Raw genomic sequence first — 16,439 nt, forward strand, 5'->3', positions numbered from 1 at the left:
TTCTATTTTTCAGACATCAATATTACTAACAAGACTGGACAGCACACACAATAACGAGACAGCACATGTCTGACTGAAACTCAATGGATTTAATTTTCACTAAAGACAAAATAGTACTAGGTACTATATACATGTGGTGCTATAAGCCTTGAGTGATAGCTACAGGAAGGAAAAAAAGAAGTAAAATAGTACTAAGATAAAAACTACCCGGGAAAAAATAAAAAATGGACAACACAGAACTAAGATAAAGAGATAAAGATGTGAAATGTAAAAGGGGAGATAATCTGAAAGCTACGTTGTTACCCATGTTTGAAAAAAAAAACCCACTCAAAAAGCCCAGAAACAAAAGACTGAAATAAAGGGATGAAAGAGACAAGTGTGAATAAAGGGAGTAGCTAAAGGGAGACTACTACAGGTATATATAAAAGGAGACTACTACAAGTATATATAAAAGGAGACTACTACAAGTAGCTAAGGGAGACTACTACAGGTAGATAACAGGAGACTACTACAAGTATCTAAAGGGAGACTACTCCATGTAGCTAAAGAGAGACTACTACCACTAAAAAGACACCTGATTATCTATGCCAGAATAAAATTAACTGTAACAAAAGTATGAAAGACTTGGACCAGACATAATAAAAGGGGAGACAATCAGAAAGATATCTCATTACCGATGTCAAAAACAACTGATAGAATTTTGACAAATGTGTAAAAAAGATTTGTGATTGGTGAACCCCAAAACAACAAAAAGAGAAGTTACAAGGGGAGACTACCAAAAGAATACAGATTGAGACAAAGATGTAAAGAAAGATGTGATGAAACAAACAATTCAAAATTGAGTACATTCAGACATGTTCTCAAAAAACCCAAAACAACAGAAGACAAAAATAACAAAAGACAGACATTATTTCCTAACTTGCACATCATCTGATACCAGGCTTCAAATACTGCAGAAATATTAAAAGACAATAATAAAAAAAAGTTTTAATTTTGGTAAATCAGATTGGCACCTACCTGCATTAAATACTACAGCCTATTAAAAATATTATTTTTTAAAAATCAGACTTACAACCAACAAGCTTGACATAATGATGGAGTCTTTTAACACAGTCTTCATACCTTTAGGATTAACAAAAAAACAACCACTTTACAAATCATTTCAATCTTTTTTATGGAAAGTAAGGCTACAGTCACTGTAGCCTGAATAAACCACATCTGTACCAAGCCTGCAAACATGACAGCATCTCTACCAGAGGCAGTCACAATCACAGGCTACCTTTTCGTCATCCCAGCCATATGCATTTTCGGCATCATCGGAAACATCCTCACCCTGGTCGTGCTGATAAAGGGCCAGTTCCAGGGGGTGGCCTTCATGTACCTGAAAGGCCTGGCCCTCTATGACATACTGGGTCTGCTCTTCATTGTCCCCATCTGTGTGATCCGCTGCCCGATCTGTCAGGTTTCCGACGCGTTCACAATGGCGTATGTTGCCTACGTCTATATCCCCATCGGCGACATCTTCCTCAAGGCGAGCATCCTCACCACGGTGATCCTCACCATTGAGCGGTGCATCGTCGTCTGCTTCACGACCTTGACCCGTCTGCAGACCAGACGCACGACCACAGCTCTCATCATCGTCGTCTGCGCCGGTGTCGTCTGCACGCTCGAGAACCTGCCGACATTCTGGCAGGTGCAGATCACCAACGCCGGCGACATTGAGATCACCGACTACGGCAAGAGTCGGGCTTTCCTGATCTACGGTTGGTCTGACGCCGTCTGCTTCCAGTTCCTGCCCATGGTGGTCCTTTTCATCTTCAACGTCATCCTCGTCCTCTACCTCCGGTCACACCAGCGCCGTTGCCGGCGGCAATGCCTCATTGGTGCTGGCGGCGGCGGCGACGACAAGAACCGGCGGCTGGAGCAGAGGTTTGAGGTGGAGCAGACGCGGATCGTCTTCATGCTGGTCGGGATCATCGTCCTGTTCCTCGTTACCATGGTGCCCAGCTCTGCAATGCAGCTTGTCGGCTACACGCTCGCCTACCACACGGAGGCGTACCTCGCGCTGCGACTGGTCAGCACCGCGCTCACCTCTCTGAACTTTGCCTGCAATTTCCTGCTGTACTGCACACTCAACAGACGCTTCTGGAGGACATTCAAGAGGATCATCTGTTGCCAAGGCAACAAGGTCCACCCAGAGACGGATAATGATAACGATAATGATGAGAGGGCGAGAGCAGATTTGCACAAAAAAACAGCCAATGGGAAGCCAAGTGCTAAGACATCGTCCAATCGGAGCAAAGATACGCAAACAAACAGACCAGTCAGTGTTTCGGCTTTACCGAATACTGAAATACAAGCAGTGGGAATCCAGGAGGAAAGTGGAGCCTGACGAATTGAGAAAGAATGAACAGAAGAACAAATCTGAAGAGACTGTCCCGAGTTTGATGATATTGTAACATGTTTCTGACTGGCAGAGCATTTTTAATGACTCTAATTACGTAACAAATGTTGTTGTTGTTGTTGTTGTTCAGAATATCACAGGGCTTGAACTTAACGACAAAAATTGAGATATAAATTGCGACAACACTTTTCTGGCAAGTGGCAAACTGTATATACCTGAGACCATATTTTCGAAGCTATCTTAGCCCTACGAAATCGTAAAACCATCGTAGGTTGTGCCGTCACTACAGCACGTCATAGTGACGTCATAGCTCAAGATGATTTTACGATTTCGTAGGCTAAGATTGCTTCGAAAATATGGACCCTGGTGTATATTATCTGCTAGTATTTAACATTTGTGCTTTTGAAATATGTCTACATACATGTACAGAAAAATAACCTTTCAGTCATGTTGATTTGCTGCAAACGTCAGTTTGAAACAAAACTGATATAGGCAGGCTCAAAATTTAAATTACTGTTGGTGGGCCGTTTCACACATGGCAATGTTTTTAAAATATCACTATAGGCGACACATTAATGAGTTAGAACCTTGATATCAGTGTCTACATATACAAGGTGTTTCCGATTGCTTGAATGTTTCTAGAAGCCGAGACATGTTGTTACCTCCCAATAATTTCGTACATATGAACAAATATATATTAGAAAAAACAAAACATTACCAGTTAATGGGCAGAAACATAATTTTCACTAGCCATAAAAATACAAAAATCACCAGGGCTCGAAACATTTGGGAGACTTAAATATTTAAAAAACCATGCTACTCTCGGAGGTGCAACAGTTGTGGACGATCCCAAAGAGACCAGTAGTTATTTTTATTTTTATTTTTAATAAAAAGAAAGATCAATTGTCCCCAGACCATAGACAGTGAATAGGCTGGCGAGCCATATTCACTGCCTCACAGTATATATACACCTGACAGCAAAGAGGCCTATAACGTATATAATTAATTAATGACATTAATACGGTATAACGTCATTTATAATACATGGGGGTGGTGATGAGGAGGAGGATGATCCAAGGACCATAACTCTGTCCAAAATGAGCAAATTCCTATGAACGTCAAACTTGATCTGTAACTCTACATGAGAAAGCTATACACCAAATTTCAGCTCAATATCTTGAAGAATTGTGAAGAAAAAAATGTCAGGAAAACTGTATATGGGACTGAATGAATGTTTAACGACACCCCAACACAAAAATACAGGGCTGGCTCTGGGTGAGCAAAACATTTCACCAAATTGTCTATTAAACGTTAAACATTGTAGAAAACAAAAGTTATTTTGTTAAAAATGTCAATTATTACATGAAATTATTTCGCAAAATTAAAAAAGAAAAATTCGCCAACTGCTTTCAAAATTCATTATTGGCGAATTTGGTGAGTGCCAGAGCTAGCCCTGAAATAAATCGGTTAATGGGACAGACAGACAGGACAGGAAGACAGACAGGACAGACAGACAGGACAGGAAGACAGACAGACAGACAGGACAGGACAGACAGGACAGAGACGAAACCTATAATTCCTTGTGGTTGGATCAGTAGGGGACGAAGGAACGAAATGTTTATTTAACGATGCACTCACCACATTTTATTTACGGTTTTATAGCTTCGGACATATGGTTAAGGACCACACAGATATTGAGGGAGGAAACCTGCTGTCACCACTTCATGGGCTACTCTTTTCAATTAGCAGCAAGAGATCTTTTATATGCACCATCCCAGACAGGATAGCACATACCACAGCCTTTGATGTACCTTTGGTGCACTGGCTGGAGCAAGAAATAGCCCAATGGGCCCACTAACGGGGATCGATCCCACACCAACCGCGCATCAAGTGAGGGCTGTACCACTGAGCTACATCTCGACCCCGGTAGGGGACTAATAAAAAGCACCTGTATGTACATACCAGATATTACTGGCTTCAAGATCACCGAGGAGGGCAAGACATCCATTAAGCTGTCGTAAGCCAGGGTGACCTTCACTGGAAATGCGTCTTCAAACGGGGTCATGGTCATTCTTATATAATCCACAGCAAAGCTGCTTTCAATCTCACCACGTATTATTGCCGAACAATCTCTCTGAAAAACACAAAAGTTTTAATATTTTATTACATACACATTTAATCTTATTATAGTAATAAAAGCAATTCTGACTGCAATAATTTATTTTATTTTATTGAACATATTATGTGTGATATAAAATCTTGCATGCATAGTATGTGTTCACCTGAATGACATCAGGGGCCTAACTCACTAAACTCTCGCAACTTTGCGATCTCTCAATGCAATGCTAAAAGACTTGCAAAGAGGATGCTTTGTTGTCTAGCAGAGCCTAAGAGAACTTTGTGAATTGGGCCCAAGTTCCTAGCCAGGATGTTCAGTGTTCCGTCAATTCCATAAAATTCAACCAACTTTTGAAACGAATTAAATTGTGTTATTTAATTAAACTTTTGTTAATCATAATATAGCAAGGTGGTACGTAATCAACAGACACAACCACATGCTCGTTTATAGTGCGCATGATTTTATAATATTCTTGCGCACTATAAACTTGTGCTTAGCTTAATAACTGGTTTAACGTGTCCATATACCACTAGAGTTTCGAACACGCCTATTCCGAGTCTGGCCTCCGTGAAATAAATAACATGGCAAAACTGGTATGTGGTTCCGTCTATATATGAAGGGCTGAGGATGAAAATAAAGTTTGTCTTGTTTAAACACCATTAGAGCACATCGATTAATCAATCATCCGCTATTGGATGTCAAACACTTGGTAATTCTGACTCATAGTAGATAGAGGAAACCCGCTACATTTTCTTAATGTAGCAAGGGATCGTTTATGTGGATTTTTCCACAGACAGGAAAGTACATACGATGGCCTTTGACCAGTTGTGGTGCACTGATTGGAACGAGAAAAGGCTGAGGATATTGTAGTCTGCTTAAACCGACGGCAATAAAAATTATCCAGCGGCAAAAACCTGCCATTGCTAAACTCTCTGACCGTTCGTATCCTATTCATATTTCAGCTACAGTAATTACCGTCAGGGAACTGTTAATTTCGGGGGCGGGACATAGTCCACTGGTAAAGCGTTCGCTTGATGAGCGGTCGGTTTGGGATCGATCCCCGTCAGTGGGACCATTGGGCTATTTCTCACTCCAGCCAGTGGTATGTGTTATCTTATCTGTGGGATGGTGCATACAAAAGATCCCTTGCTGCTAATCAAAAAGAGTAGCACAAGAAGTGGCGACAGCGGGTTTTCTCTCTCTATATCTGTGTGGTCCTTAACCATATGTCTGATGCCATATAACCGTAATTAAAATGTCTTGAGTGCGTCGTTAAATAAAACATTTCCTTCCTGTTAATTTCAAGTCCTGAGGACACTGATTTAAATTGGAATGAAAATGAGAAGCTTACTTTAGGCAAGTCCTGCTGGTAGCTGGTCAGAAAAATCTAAACTTGGGCAGGTTTTTTTTGTGGGTTTTTTTGTGCAGGCAGCAAGCAAACGGTTTAAAATTGTTACCTGCAATGCCATCAATTCGGTCTGTCTTGACGTAAATGCAAAGAGATACTCTCTGATTTTTGAGACGAAGGTCTGCAGGTCAGATCGGGTGGCGAGATCGACGACGGGGATGAAGCCAGGCAGGGTGTGGTGGAGAACCCTCTGATTCCAGTTCTTGTCAACCTCGACGAAATACGCCTTCACGAACTGTCCTTCACAGCTGGTGTCGAACCGCAAGACAACTGGCTCATTCTCGCCCACCGAATCCACGGATATACCTGAAAATAACAACATTCACTGTTTGCATCAAACCGTAAAAACAACTGAATCAAGAGGTGTTTAAAACGAAGTAAAATAAGCCTGCTGGGTTGGGGTTTTTTAAAATAATAAAATCAAAGAAATATGTCCGGATAAGAAAAAAAAATTAAAAATCTGTGTGACCCATTTATTGGTTTAGGACAAATTAAGCCATGCAACCCAATTAACGTTTAAAATTAGGTTTACTCGAGAAACGTGCGAACGAAATGACCATTCTCGTAATCTTCAGAGGCACATTCCAAGTAAAGGGAAGGGTTTGGGCTAGTGCATAAAAAAAATCAGGACCCCCGAGAAGAAGAAGAAATGTTTTATTAAACAACACACTCAACACATTTAATTATGGCTATATGGCGTCGGACATATGGTTAAGAACCACACAGATATAAAGAGAGGAAACTCGCTGTTTGGGACTTCATAGGATACTCTTTTCGATTAGCAGCAAGGGATCTTTTATATGCACCATCCCAGATAAGATAGTACATACCATGGACTTTGTTACACCAGTTGTGAAGCACTGGCTGGAACAAGAAATAGCCAAATGGACCCACCAACGGGGATTGATCCTAAACCGACCGCGCATCGAGCGAGTGCTTTACCACTGGGCTACGTCCCGCCTCTAGGATCTCTGAGAGGCATTTTAGAGTCTTGTGGAATTAGTACATAACAGAATCACAAGCTAAATAGCAGATAAGATCATTGTACTTAATCTGTCTCTGGAAAGATTACTCAGCAGTTTTTCAGGTGGGTCTGGCAGGTGAATTTTAAAGAACCATACAGATGAGAGAGGAAACCAGCTGCCGCCATGCATGGGCTACTTTTTTCGATTAACAGCAAGGAATCTTTTATATGCAGCATCCCACAAACAGGATAGCACATACCACAGTTATATTACACCAGTTGTGGAGCACTGGGTAGACAGAGAAATAGCCCAATGTTCCACCGACGGGGATCGACCAGGCAAGTGCTACAACTGTAGACCTTGTCTTTTAAGGTGCGCTTGTACAGCGCATGTAATTTCAACCTGGCGAGTGTGAAAAATAGCGTACGTTACACTTAATAAACAGTGCACGTAAAATAATTTTGTATATTGATTGCCACTAATTACAATATGTAGCTGATAGAAAGACCCGTTTAATAATATCAACAACAAAAAGTGACATGAACGGTAGCGTCCATGCAAACTTTTAATATGACTGGTACTTCTCTTTTCTATACAAATCGGAAAACACTGGTTTAAGAAAACGTACCAATCCGATCAAACCTCTTTTGCCTATTTAATTTATTATTAATTAGAAACAGTCCACTTTTGTACGGTACTAGATCACAATGTCTGAAAAGGCTAACTCATGTATAGTGTTCATATAATTAAGAAAAAAAGAAAGAAAAAAGGAACTGAATTAAATAGTGGCTTCTGTAGCCTACACAAATGAACTCGTTATGGAAATCAGCGAAGTCGGTAAAATTGTCTCAATTACATGTAGTTCATAACTGTTAGCCTACAAAGCTTACATGAGGTCTCGAAAATTGCAAGCATGTAACTTTCTACTTTATTTAAAAAAAAATGAAATTGAGACAAAGACAATTCAATAGTAGGCAGAATAATAAAAAGAAGGAAATGAAATGATAATAGGTATGTACATGTAGGAATAGGCCTAGGTCTCGTTTACCAAAAAGGTATCTTTTTTTACGTCTATTATTTCTCTCTCTTTCTTTCTCTCTCCCCACCCCCCACTCTCTAATTTTTAAACAAAATCAAATAATTTAATTTAAATATTTGTATTTCAGCTAGAGGTTAATGAATATACATATGTTATTTATATATGTATATATGTACAAAATATAGTAACAGTAATCAATGATCATAGCCGACTATTTATTTTTTGTTTGTTTAATACGTTTGTTAGAAAGTCACAGACCATGTGACTAGAACATGATTTGATGTGCAGTACTCTGTGGCATATTGATCAATCAGAGCTATCGGGGTCAGATTATTTTTACTCCTGGAACTCTGGCTGCACACACACGCTGGTCTACACAAGAATAGTTATTTTTAGACAATATTTCCCCGTTTAAACATCACATATTTTAGCTTTTCTCTCTTATAACTTTATCCAAATATGTTGCAGGTTTGCAGTTTAACCAAACTTAGTGTCCATTTTGTCGGTCCGAAACTAGGGATTGCACCTTTAAGCCAGTGATGTGATACCCATTTTAAAATAAAAGCTGAAAATATCTTTTAAAAGCTGAACTCTCTCTACAATACCTACATAGAGGTAATTTTTTAGTATTTCCAATCAAATCCAGTCCATTTTGTGAAAATTATTTTAAGCCAAAAAAAGAGCTGAAAAATCACATCTCTGTTAAGCTCATCAACCGAATATTATCTGACCTGTTAGACGATACAAATCAGCAATTTCTGTGAGTTTCGTGAGCCTGGCGACACTGTCTGTAACTTCATCGGACTTGACCGTCTCGTCACGTGTCTCCTCACCCTCACAGGTCTGAAAAATAGCATCTAAATTGACAGCAGATCTTACTGGTCAGTCGGACCGTGAAGGTGTGTCAGTAGATCTGAACAAAACCAGTGTCACAACACAGCCAGTTGATCTTTCTAATTCAACTGACCAATCACAAATCTAGAAATCTGCAACTATATTCAGCAATGCCGCAAAACTAAAATATTTTAGACAATAAACCCCACACAAGTATCTTGGTTTTTCCTGTCTTTTTTGGAAGACTAGTTTAACCGTAACATGTTTTAACATGTTATAAAGCATTGTACTAATAAATGCATTTGGAATGACATCTGGCTGAATTATTTCAAATTTCGTTTGGCCATTGGAAAAAATATTCAATTTATACTTCAAAATTGTATTAGACAAAAGTCAATATTCAGATACTACAAAACGTTATGATGTCCTGAAATGCAATGCTTATAGATAAATTCATATTACAAACAAGAAAATGTAAGTAAGTTGTAATTTTAACATGGGTTGAAATACTGCCATACCCAAGTGTTTCTTGCCGGTCTGAGGATCAACACAACCGTCGGCCAGATTTGTTGTTGCCCGTCTTGCCGTTGGACCAGAAATTATTTTACATTTATATTCAGACAATAGTTTTAGTCAACCATGTTTGGTCCGGTAGGTTTTCATTCGGGCTGGCAGAATTTATAACTTGCCGGACCTAACATCCGGCAGGAATTTCTGCCAATTTTAACCCGTTTTTAATCATGATTTTTTTGTTTTTATTTGCTGAAAACATTTTAAGATGGCTATATACTCAGAAAAGATCCTTCATCAGCCCTACTTTACTTAATACAATTTTACTAATAGTAATAATCAGATGTGTTACCTAAAGAGTGAGATAGTGATGAAAATAGTAATAATCAGATGTGTTACCTAAAGAGTGAGATAGTGATGAAAATAGTAATAATCAGATGCGTTACCTAAAGAGTGAGATAGTGATGAAAATAGTAATAATCAGATGTGTTACCTAAAGAGTGAGATAGTGATGAAAATAGTAATAATCAGATGCGTTACCTAAAGAGTGAGATAGTGATGAAAATAGTAATAATCAGATGTGTTACCTAAAGAGTGAGATAGTGATGAAAATAGTAATAATCAGATGTGTTACCTAAAGAGTGAGATAGTGATGAAAATAGTAATAATCAGATGTGTTACCTAAAGAGTGAGATAGTGATGAAAATAGTAATAATCAGATGTGTTACCTAAAGAGTGATATAGTGATGAAAATAGTAATAATCAGATGTGTTACCTAAAGAGTGAGATAGCGATGAAAATAGTAATAATCAGATGTGTTACCTAAAGAGTGAGATAGTGATGAAAATAGTAATAATCAGATGTGTTACCTAAAGAGTGAGATAGTGATGAAAATAGTAATAATCAGATGTGTTACCTAAAGAGTGAGATAGCGATGAAAATAGTAATAATCAGATGTGTTACCTAAAGAGTGAGATAGTGATGAAAATAGTAATAATCAGGACCCATATTCACAAAATATCGTAAGCCTAGTTTTACACATAAACGTAAATCTACGACTGAAGAGCTATTCACGAAACAACGAAAACGTAAGTTACGTATAAAGTTGGACGTAAATATAAGAGTGCCTCAGGTTGCAACTAACGCTGCACGTAAGTTGTGTACACATAATAAATCAAGCACGATCGCCGTTATTTACTATTATTTACGGAAACTAGCAGTATTTCCAATAAATGAAGCAGTTTGCGATGGCGAACGCGATATTTTTGTTCGTGATCGAACAGATGTTTTTGACTCGGCCAAATTCTCCTGAGGTATCTTTTTCCTTTTTAAGAAATGTCCTCAAGTTCGTACCAAAACGCGGATCCCCACCAATACCAAACTGCCATGGTTCACTGTTTGCAATGTTATTGTTAGCAGACGACAAACAAAATTGCGTTTTGCGCATTTGTTATTTACCCGGTAGCCATCGTTTCTAATGTGTTTTTATTAATTACTCCAGTGAGAGTGTTAAATCGTAGATTTACATCCAACTAAGTTACGTTTACATTTACGACCATCTTTGAGAATAAGGTGCTTCTTGCACGTAAACGTAAATCTACGGCAGACGTAAGTGCTAGTCGTAGACGTAAATTTACACTTTTTTGTGAATATGGGTCCAGATGTGTTACCTAAAGAGTGAGATGGCGATGAAAATAGTAATAATCAGATGCGTTACCTAAAGAGTGAGATAGCGATGAAAATAGTAATAATCAGATGCGTTACCTAAAGAGTGAGATGGCGATGAAAATAGTAATAATCAGATGCGTTACCTAAAGAGTGAGATGGCGATGAAAATAGTAATAATCAGATGCGTTACCTAAAGAGTGAGATAGCGATGAAAATAGTAATAATCAGATGCGTTACCTAAAGAGTGAGATGGCGATGAAAATAGTAATAATCAGATGCGTTACCTAAAGAGTGAGATGGCGATGAAAATAGTAATAATCAGATGCGTTACCTAAAGAGTGAGATGGCGATGAAAATAGTAATAATCAGATGCGTTACCTAAAGAGTGAGATGGCGATGAAAATAGTAATAATCAGATGCGTTACCTAAAGAGTGAGATGGCGATGAAAATAGTAATAATCAGATGTGTTACCTAAAGAGTGAGATGGCGATGAAAATAGTAATAATCAGATGCGTTACCTAAAGAGTGAGATAGTGATGAAAATAGTAATAATCAGATGCGTTACCTAAAGAGTGAGATAGTGATGAAAATAGTAATAATCAGATGCGTTACCTAAAGAGTGAGATAGTGATGAAAATAGTAATAATCAGATGTGTTACCTAAAGAGTGAGATAGTGATGAAAATAGTAATAATCAGATGTGTTACCTAAAGAGTGAGATAGTGATGAAAATAGTAATAATCAGATGCGTTACCTAAAGAGTGAGATAGTGATGAAAATAGTAATAATCAGATGCGTTACCTAAAGAGTGAGATAGTGATGAAAATAGTAATAATCAGATGTGTTACCTGAAGAGTGAGATAGTGATGAAAATAGTAATAATCAGATGCGTTACCTAAAGAGTGAGATAGTGATGAAAATAGTAATAATCAGATGTGTTACCTAAAGAGTGAGATAGTGATGAAAATAGTAATAATCAGGACCCATATTCACAAAATATCGTAAGCCTAGTTTTACACGTAAACGTAAATCTACGACTGAAGAGCTATTCACGAAACAACGAAAACGTAAGTTACGTGTAAAGTTGGACGTAAATATAAGAGTGCCTCAGGTTGCAACTAACGCTGCACGTAAGTTGTGTACACATAATAAATCAAGCACGATCGCCGTTGTTTACTATTATTTACGGAAACTAGCAGTATTTCCAATAAATGAAGCAGTTTGCGATGGCGAACGCGATATTTTTGTTCGTGATCGAACAGATGTTTTTGACTCGGCCAAATTCTCCTGAGTTATCTTTTTCCTTTTTAAGAAATGTCCTCAAGTTCGTACCAAAACGCGGATCCCCACCAATACCAAACTGCCATGGTTCACTGTTCGCAATGTTATTGTTAGCAGACGACAAACAAAATTGCGTTTTGCGCATTTGTTATTTACCCGGTAGCCATCGTTTCTAATGTGTTTTTATTAATTACTCCAGTGAGAGTGTTAAATCGTAGATTTACATCCAACTAAGTTACATTTACATTTACGACCATCTTTGAGAATAAGGTGCTTCTTGCACGTAAACGTAAATCTACGGCAGACGTAAGTGCTAGTCGTAGACGTAAATTTACACTTTTTTGTGAATATGGGTCCAGATGTGTTACCTAAAGAGTGAGATAGCGATGAAAATAGTAATAATCAGATGTGTTACCTAAAGAGTGAGATAGCGATGAAAATAGTAATAATCAGATGTGTTACCTAAAGAGTGAGATAGCGATGAAAAACACTAGGATTGGGGAAGGAAGGGTATTCATATTTACAAAATAGACTTAAATACAGTATTTGACAACTTTTTTCACCAGCTGTTGGGCATGGCAATAGTAGTTATTTACTAGCCCAACACTGAATATCACTAGCCATGGGGGTGGTGGGGCTATCATAATCTAGAAACCCTGCTGGGACATACTAGATTATGTTCAGCTATCTTCAGTTTTCGTTGCAGTTCATGCTTCCGTCGTTCTAATGTTTTCACTTTTTTCTCCAGTTGATGTAAAGATTTCTTCTCTGACAAATACTGCTGTCTTGCCCTCTTCCGATCTTTCGCAGCAACATCCAAATTTTCAAGATCGCTCAACACACCTGAAAGATTAAATAATTTTAAAACATTTTTATGCATGAATCAGGGCTTGTAGAATTTTTAAAAATGCACTAGCCATGGAATCAGTGATTAATTTTTTTTACTAGCCACAATTAAAAATTCACTAGCCCTACATTATTTTTAAGTTAATACAATTTTACTAAATAATAATAATAATCAGATATGTCACCCAAAAGAGAGATAGAGCTTAAAAATACAAACACTGCAAGGTTGGCATGGGGGCAGCATATTCATATTTACAAAATAGACTTAAGTTAACTGCAACATTTGACTCTTTTTTTTTCACTAGCCATTGGGCATGTCAATAGTATTTACTAGCCCAACATTGAATATTATTAGCCATGGGCGTGGGGCTACCATAATCTAGAAGCCCTGTTGCATACAAACAACACAAACCATTTCTCTACATTCACAGTTTGTTCAAATGTTTAACTAAACGACTAGAGTTCATTGATTTATTTATTGTCACCTATTGGATGTCAAACATTTGGTAATTTTGACATATAGTCTCAAAGGAAACCTGTTATATTTTGCAAGGGATCTTTTATATGCACCATCCCAGACAGGATAGCACATACCACAGCCTTTGATATACCAGTCATGGTGTACTAGCTGGAACGAGAAACAGCACAATGGTCCGATCGATGGGGGTGGATCTTAGACCAATTTAGTTCAAAAAGATAAATGATGTTTATCTTGAAGAATTAAGGCCAACCGTACATCAGGCGAATGCTTTACCACATGAGGAAACCTGTAGCAATGGGCTATTCTTTCTAAGTAGCAGCAAAAAATCCAGTATATACAGCATTCCACAGACATGACAGCACATACCACATCCTTTATTACACCAGAAACAGCACACTGGCTAGAAAAAGAATTACTTCAAATAGCCCACCGATGTCATGGTACCCAAGACAGGGTTTCTGCCAGAGGGTAAAACGGGTATGGCACCATATATTTTTGGCAGATGTTTTTTTTAAAGTTAACCTTTTAACAAAATGAATTACTCTTATCATTAATGTATGATTTTCTTAACCCTAAACTTAACCCATTTTCTTTCTAGGAGAGGCTCCCCATATATTGCATTCAATTCCATAGTGCCATACCCAAAAATTTCTTTCTGGCAGAAACACCGCAAGACAGTAGTTCATCAAGCTAAACATTGGGCGCCCAACATTTATTACACTGCTGTGGAAGAGATACCCATGTGATATTTATTGTCTTCACATTAAGGAATATGCCTTTTGAGAGGGCATGACCTCCGATCATGTGAACAATGGTGTCACACAGTACAACTCTGCATAGACGTTATGCAAAAACTGGGTTCATACACTTCAAATATTTTCCTTTTCCAGGACTTTTAAAGGGACATACCCTAGTTTTTAAACACTAAGGCATATTTTTTACTATCAGAGCACTTTTTTGATAACTGAAATCATACTTTACTAAGATTTTATTGTTTAGATTATCCATTTCCATGCATTCGAAGTGTTTTTGGTCATCCTGGTATTTTTAATATCGCAAAATGCATTTCTCATATTTTTAAAAACGCACATGCGTCTGAGAAGTAACAGTTATGGAGTCGAGTTTTGGGTCTATTTTTCGAGGGTATTTCAACATTTCAAAGTCACAGACTCGTGTTATACTCAATTATAACTTTATACAAATGTGTTACAGGTTTGTAGATTAAGTAAACTTAGTGTTAATTTTCACGGGTTGAAACTAGGGTATGTCCCTTTAAACACTATTTTGGTTCATTTTCCAGGACTTTTTAAACATTTTTCCAGGAGTCTGAATACATTACCTGGAAAGGAATTTTTTTAATGACACCCCAAAACACAGAAACCTCAAAATATTTTTACCTTGAATGTTAAAAATTTATTTGACTGATAGAACTTGAAATGCATTTCAGTAACATCTTTACCAGATGTTAAAGGCACTCAGGAGTCAGTACCTTTTGTCAAATATATCATATCATACCATTGGATATGTTTTATTTATTATTGTGTACGAAGCCAAAACGGTAGGACTATCTTTTGGCACTGACACGTATAAAGAACATTATAAATACTTATAACAAATAGAGTCAGGGTTAGGGATAGAAACAGTGCCAAAGGAAAGTCCTTTCGCCAAAACAAAGGTGCGAAAAGTGCCGTCGTCGACCATAGCTCTCACTGCGACTGTCTCAGACTCTCTTACAGTTACAGAAGGAAATGTTTTATTTAATGATGCACTCACCATTTTATTTATGATTATATGGCATCAGGTATATGGTTAAAGACCACACAGATATTGAAAGAGGAAACCCGCTGTCGCCACTTCATCATTTCATGGGCTACTCTTTTCGATTAGCAGCAGCAATGGATCTTTTATATGCACCATCCCACAGACAGGATAACACATAGTGACATACCACGGCCTTTGACACACCAGTCGTGGTGCACTGGTTGGAGCGAGAAATAGCCCAATGGCCCTACCGACGGGGATCGATCCATGATTGATCGCGCATCAACTGAGTCAAGCGAACGCTTTACCTCTGGGCTACGTCCCGCCCCAGATTCTCTTACAGAGTACTCGGGTTACCAAGACGTCAAAGCGGCAGCAGCAGCATACCCACCAACCACTACTGATACATACACATACAATAAAATAATATTAGTTAATTAACCTTGACTAAACTGTTTTAACAAGGATTCCATGTTTGAAGCTCAACAACATTTACCGCCTCAACATAAGGGAAACCACTCTCATTGTTTACTTTCGAAATAACCTGCATAATACCTAAAACGCGGATTTCACTTTTGTTTGTTTGTTTTGTTTCCCCCTAAATTGCACAAGCATGCACAAGCATGCACAAACACGCGTATTTCACTGTATATTTTCACTGAAAATCTTCTCTGCACTCGTATCAATATAAAAGTACTCAACCGGTTGTTGTTTGGTCTTTTTTTTTTAAATATGCAGCGATAAAAAATGCTGTTGTTGCAATAAAACCAAATTGTGTTTGTTTTGTTCAAACACCCCACAGACAGGATAGCACATACCACCGCCTTTGAAATACCAGTTGTGGTGCACTGGCTGGAACGAGAAATAGCATAATGGGGCCACTGACAGGGGTCGATCCCAAACTGACCACGCATCAGGACAGCGCTTTACCACTGGGCTACGTTCCGTCCCCAATAAAATAAATGAAGACAATAGTAGCCTATAATACAAATGGAGTAAAGTAATGTAATGTTTCAAAATAACGATTTTAGTACTTCCTTGTGCTTGCCAGTGAGGGCGGTCTCCTCTTCCACCCCTATCCTTTTCCTGTCCGACGGAGGATCCGGCCAAGGCCGGTACTTGC

At 38.2% G+C, this 16,439-nt stretch overlaps 1 protein-coding gene across 1 annotated transcript in view; it reads right to left on the bottom strand.

The window, feature by feature from the left end:
* LOC121377260 (centromere protein O-like) overlaps positions 1 to 15,882 on the bottom strand; it is a 27,459-nt gene extending 11,577 nt beyond the window's left edge. The window contains exons 1-5 of the mRNA XM_041505183.1: positions 15,759 to 15,882; positions 12,899 to 13,071; positions 8,667 to 8,778; positions 5,981 to 6,237; positions 4,367 to 4,538 (exon numbers count right to left, since the gene is read on the bottom strand). Of these exons, the coding sequence (XP_041361117.1) occupies positions 4,367 to 4,538; positions 5,981 to 6,237; positions 8,667 to 8,778; positions 12,899 to 13,071; positions 15,759 to 15,789 (745 nt within the window). The 5' untranslated portion in view covers positions 15,790 to 15,882. The remainder of the gene's footprint in view (positions 1 to 4,366; positions 4,539 to 5,980; positions 6,238 to 8,666; positions 8,779 to 12,898; positions 13,072 to 15,758) is intronic.
* Positions 15,883 to 16,439: the final 557 nt, after the last annotated feature.

This window comes from Gigantopelta aegis, chromosome 7 (genome assembly GCF_016097555.1).
Source record: "Gigantopelta aegis isolate Gae_Host chromosome 7, Gae_host_genome, whole genome shotgun sequence".
NCBI classification, from domain to species: Eukaryota; Metazoa; Mollusca; class Gastropoda; order Neomphalida; family Peltospiridae; genus Gigantopelta; species Gigantopelta aegis.